The sequence below is a fragment of the Phalaenopsis equestris genome, unplaced genomic scaffold (genome assembly GCF_001263595.1).
Source record: "Phalaenopsis equestris unplaced genomic scaffold, ASM126359v1 Scaffold000002, whole genome shotgun sequence".
Taxonomy (NCBI): domain Eukaryota; kingdom Viridiplantae; phylum Streptophyta; class Magnoliopsida; order Asparagales; family Orchidaceae; genus Phalaenopsis; species Phalaenopsis equestris.
Window position 1 is genome coordinate 15,043,276 of NW_018164444.1, and position 6,317 is coordinate 15,049,592.

The following is a 6,317-nucleotide window of genomic DNA, read 5'->3' on the forward strand; positions in this document are numbered from 1 at the left end:
TCAATCAGGATAAGGATGTTTGATGGAGTTGAACGAGTACTGAAAAATGTCAGGTACGTACCAGAGCTCAAAAGAAATATAATTTCTTTAGGTACGCTGGAGTCAAGCAGTTGCTCGTTCAAGGCAGAGAATTAACCAAAGGCTCTCGTGTCGTCATACAAGGAGTCAGAAAAAAGGGGTTGTACTCTCTTATCGGAAGAACCATGATTGTTAGTCCATGTACTGTTTGGACTTAGCAAACTCAAGCAAGGCCTGAGGGCCCCTCAGGAGCCAGATGGAGATAATCTTTACTTCAAAACTTCTTAATTGAGGGTCAAGGTAGAGAAATGTTATTTTGACCCTCAATTATTGAACTATGGTAAAAGGGCACTTTTGTAATGTGGTACCGCTCACCTACCACATATCACTTACCGCTTACCTACCGCCACCTACCTCCCACCTACCTCCCACCTACCACTCTCTTGCTTCTATAAATAGAGAGGGTGTGAGGCTTAAGAGAGCAAGAGAAGAGATTTTAAGATACCATAAAGGAGGAGAGAATAGCTAGAGACCTAGAGAGGAGGAGAGCATCTTGAGGCCTTGTATCAAGGTGTCGCTTGATAGGGAGGCCATAGAAGGAAGATGTGGGCTCATCTCTATGTATAAACTATGTATTCTCCATTTCTTTTGCCTTAGTGAATTATTTGATTGATTCCCTCCCGTGGATGTAGATCCAGTTGGATCGAACCAGGTAAAAGATCTGTGTTTGCTTGTGTTCTTTGCGTTTCATTTCTATGCCAGGAAGTACATATCTCACAACAAATATATTCTTTGTGTTACCCACATGGAGTTGATATGATGTTCGAAAGGCCATTGAAGTATATTTTTGAGTGAAAGCTGGCCTATACCATACCAACTTATATGAACTCTTCAATCTGAATTGTAGTGCAATCATCTCAATGTATAAAAAGTAAAATAGAACGCACAATTTCAGGCAATCTAACTATGTGCTAATGCATGTCATTGAAGACAAAAACAAATTTTTAAAGTCTTGGAATAATGCAAAACTATTATATTATTCAATAAACCATAAAAAAGTTCATTGAATAATATCTGAAGTCTCACTCCATTTTGAGATCATATCATAATATAACTTTAATACCATCCACATTCACATACAGACTTTAAAGGTAAATTTGAATTTGTTTTGCAAGTGATTGTTTAGATTACTTGTATTATTAGTTTTTGGTTTTGTCATAAACAGCAGTTATTCTTACCAAAAGCTGCTTGGAAGCAAAAAAAAAAGTCGGTAATGCATTTTTTATTGACATATAATGTGGTATATTCTTTTATTAGCGCCGGCTAAAATATTTTTATATAATATTTGATCCATGTTAAAATAGAGTTTGATCATGATTTGAATATTATTCCAATATTATTTGAATGGGGTTCAATCTCTTCTTTGAGGTTCAAATCTTGATCACACCATATTAGGGCCCGTTTGGGGCAGCTTATAAGTGCAGGGGGCATTTTTGAAAGCTTCGTGATACCGTTTGGATGGGGCGTTTTGCCCACTTATCCGAAAATGTAATTTCATTTTTACATTAAACGTAGGTTGTGGGTCGACCCCCGCAGTCGACCCGCGGGGCCGCGTTTCAAGATAAACAGTTTATCCTGAAACGCTCAAGCTGCCCCTAATGCACCCTTAGAGGATTACTTAAATCAGATATAATCAACGACACCACACAATATGTAGTTTTAAAGAACTCGATTCCCTTAAAATAGAACCAATATTAACAAAGCACATATTAAATTGACAATGTACAATTAAATACACTGAATACAACAAATGAATAATATTATATAAATACTCAGATTATAACAACAATTAGTTACTTTTCCTTTTATTACAAACTCAAAAGATAACCTTTTACATCAAATACAATTAAATCAAACACAATTAAATTTAAGATAAAGTATTTATTGGAGTCTATGGGTTTAGTGTTTAGTTTGATGAATTTTTATGAAAATATACATGAAATTTAGGGGGTTTTAAACCTTTAACATTTTAGCTTGATGAAAACATAAAGTAATGTCAAATTTTTATGAATTTGGAATTCACCTTGAAGTTCAAAACTAGTGTAATTTAAATTCATTAGATTTGTGTGATTTTCACATACACTCATTTGCAGTCTAACAACGATGTCAATCACCACAACCTCAAGCCATGGGTCGGCGCACTCGTCGTTACCCACCACCATTTACAACTTGCCACATGACACTGCTGCATGTGTCCCAACCACGGGCCATGTCCTTCATTAATTTTATTTTTCTTGATGCCATAAAAAAATATAAACTCATGCATTTATTATACACTAAATCAAACAACTTTAAAGCATTTCAAATACACTACATTTTAATTACATTGTATCCATTTTTAAGCCAACCAAATGACCCTTAAATATAGTAACCATGAGCCCACTCAAATGAACAAAATGTTAATGCTTAATCATTTGTCATTTTATAAGTCTATTTCTCGTCATCATTGCTTCCAATGTCAAAAATATCATTTAGAATATCAATATAAGAAAATCATAAGTATATCTCTTGCTACTCGCCTTTATTTTAATCTCATGTAACTTCATCTTACAATCTACATAATTATATTAATGTATAAAAAAAAATTAAAAAAAGACATGAAAGTTGTTGCTTAAAAGTTAGAAGAAATATTTTCTTAACAATTTCCTCATTCGAGCATTTACGATATCATTCGAGCATTTACGATATCAATCATTAATATAACACGTACTATATGAATGAACAACATTTGATTACTAATGATTTACTTCATTATAATCACATTGATATGACAAATCTTTAAAAACTCAAAAGAATATGCCCCATATTGCAATCATAAGGTTAGTTTCCTCCTCAATTAACACTTTTTAGGCTTATGGCTCCAAGCAAACACACAATTATGATATACCAATTGTGCGCATTAACCGGCATATAAGTTTAATTTCTCTTAGATAAATAGAATATGATAGAGTATTTGTTAGCTGTACTAAAATTTTTTTACTTTAAGAATTAATTTAACTAAATAAACATTTGTAGCTATTAATTAATACAAAATTAAATATAATTAACATAAAATGAATTGCACTCTATTTATTTATTATATATTAGTTATTTATTAACTACTTATTTTTAGTGACCAATATAGCATAAAAGTAATAATAACAAGTTAATAATGTAATCGGCATTTAAAATAAAAATATATTTTAGGATTAATTATAAATATATAGTTATCATTTTAATATGTCTACGTATTTGTTACAAGTTATAAGAAAATATAACTATATTCAAATATATAGTATTAAATTAATAATTTGTTAAACATAACAATTTAAAATATATGACATTAAAAAGAGAAAATAATAGTTTATCAATTATAAAAATGTAAAAGCAAAATTTACATACATATATCACATAATATTTTACGTATTTACATATTTAATACTTAAAGTGATATTATAACATTTTGAGCATCAAAAGATGCATTTTATTTTTTGGAGGATTTATGTACATAGCACCCAAATCATTAAAGGGTGTTTTGCGTGCTTACCATCCAAAACACACTTGGCTCCAAGCAAACACACAATTATGATATACCAATTGTGCGCATTAACCGGCATATAAGTTTAATTTCTCTTAGATAAATAGAATATGATAGAGTATTTGTTAGCTGTACTAAAATTTTTTTACTTTAAGAATTAATTTAACTAAATAAACATTTGTAGCTATTAATTAATACAAAATTAAATATAATTAACATAAAATGAATTGCACTCTATTTATTTATTATATATTAGTTATTTATTAACTACTTATTTTTAGTGACCAATATAGCATAAAAGTAATAATAACAAGTTAATAATGTAATCGGCATTTAAAATAAAAATATATTTTAGGATTAATTATAAATATATAGTTATCATTTTAATATGTCTACGTATTTGTTACAAGTTATAAGAAAATATAACTATATTCAAATATATAGTATTAAATTAATAATTTGTTAAACATAACAATTTAAAATATATGACATTAAAAAGAGAAAATAATAGTTTATCAATTATAAAAATGTAAAAGCAAAATTTACATACATATATCACATAATATTTTACGTATTTACATATTTAATACTTAAAGTGATATTATAACATTTTGAGCATCAAAAGATGCATTTTATTTTTTGGGGGATTTATGTACATAGCACCCAAATCATTAAAGGGGGATTTGCGTGCTTACCATCCAAAACACACTCTTTTACCACCCCCCGGACGAAGATGAGGAAGAAGGAAACACCCCAATGACCACCGCAAGCGTTGATGGGGTCGATGTAGCAGCGGATTTCTTTTTAAGCTGAGGAGAATCACACAAATTCATGTTTATGACGATAGAAAAACAAAAGAGTAGAAATGATTTATTGGAAATTTTTGAGCGATAGAAAAGTGATATCAAAGTTTTGGATGTTAAATAAATAAAACAATATTTTTTGGGTGATATTGTATGTAAATTCCCCAACAATAAATTTTACGCATTTCACACCCAAATTTCACCTATCTCACACCCAAATTTCTAATATTACAGGAATAATTGTCAAACCATCAGCACTGCCAATTAAATTTTACGAAAATTTACATACATCACACCGAATTTTGAGGGGGTGTTTGGTAGCATCCTGTAAAAAGAATTTATCTTTAGGATATACTAAATCCAGCAAGCATAAAAAACACACAAGTTCCATGAATTTAAGAAGTTTAGGATAAAGTTCAAATTTTGCCTTCAATTCAAGTTAAATCAGGATTTAATAAATATAGTAAAATGATTAATATAATAAATCCTTGCAATAAAACACCCCCTTATGCATTTATTTATCGCACACCCAAACTTTGATTTTTATATTCTAAAGGAGTGTTTAACAACACACTTTTAAAATGATTTAATCATGAATTTTATATGAATCCAACCAAACAATAATAAAAAAAAAAACAAAAAGTCAAATCTAACTCTCATTTTCTATTTCTTTCTCTTCGTTCTGTCTTTTTTGATGTAAATCCGGATTTATCAAATTCTGCTATGAGGCTGATTTGATAAATTTACTCCGCCGTTGCTCGTGTGCTCCATCTCCATCGCGTCCGCCACAAGCTTTGACAGATTTTGTGGATTAGATAAATCATACTCAAGGTAAATCTACATCCTAGCTAAAAATTACCTAAATATCCTTAACTATATATTAAAATGTGGATTACAATATTTTTCATAAGCAGAAAAATATATTTTAATTATAAAAGAAATGATTTGAGTGTGAGATAATACATAGTAATAGGGTGCTATATATATATATATATATATCTCTATTCTCTTAAAATTTATCAACTTGTCTTAGCAGTTGCCCCACGGCCCCCACCCTTCCCCCAGTCGCTGGAGAGCTGCCGCCTGGGGTTGGTCCTTCCCAAACTCCACGCAGTCCGGGTAGGGTTTCGCCTTCGCTAGGGCGTCGCATAGTCCTATTTCGTCGCAGTTTTCTTCCGTCGACCTAATCCTTCAAATCCGGCGAACGGTTTTATTTATTAAATATCAGACTTTAATGATACGGACGAATTCAAGTAGGATTATCAAACCAGTAAGATCTATGGCTTGCCTTTTGGCAAGTTAAATCCTCCTACCAGACAGCTCCTGAATTTGCTTCTCTCGGAGATTTCCTCAGTAGAGCAGACATTTGATTATCGTAACTTTTCTCTGCTGATCGATTCCTATATTTTATTGTCTGATAGCTGCCATGGGATACGAGAACAATCCGTAAGTGCTGCAACCAATACCTAGGGTTTCCAATTTCCAAATCATTTTGTGTATATTATATTGATTTTTTTTTTCGCATCGCTGCACACCAGGTACATGGATGAAGATGGAGAGGCACTCATGGATCCAGATGACGTGCAGTCGGATAGGGATCCTTCGCCTTACAACGGGAATCGATTTGACGATGAAAGCGGTGACGAATGGAGGAGGGAACGGTCACCTACACCGGCTTATGACGAGGACAAGGTCGGAAAGCCGAGGAAGCGGTTGGTCAAGAAGGGCGCTAAGGAGAGCTCACCCGAGCGTAGCGGGAGCCCCTCTGGACAGGCGTTTGTTGGGGAGGATTTGGATGATTGGGAAGAGGAGCCGGTGAAGCAAAGGAAGTCATCTTCGGGGAAGTTAGGGAAGGACTCAAGTATAAGGAAGGAGAAGAGGAAAGTGCTGCCAAAACAAGGTCAATCTGCTGGAAGAGC

At 32.4% G+C, this 6,317-nt stretch overlaps 1 protein-coding gene across 1 annotated transcript in view; it reads left to right on the forward strand.

The window, feature by feature from the left end:
- Positions 1-5,415: 5,415 nt before the first annotated feature.
- Positions 5,416-6,317, forward strand: part of LOC110036025 (protein IWS1 homolog 1-like) — a 26,572-nt gene continuing 25,670 nt past the window's right edge. Inside the window, 2 exon segments of the mRNA XM_020740376.1 lie at positions 5,416-5,844; positions 5,937-6,317. The exon segment at positions 5,937-6,317 is cut by the window's right edge and continues 4 nt beyond it. Coding sequence (XP_020596035.1) covers positions 5,825-5,844; positions 5,937-6,317 — 401 coding nt within the window. The 5' untranslated portion in view covers positions 5,416-5,824.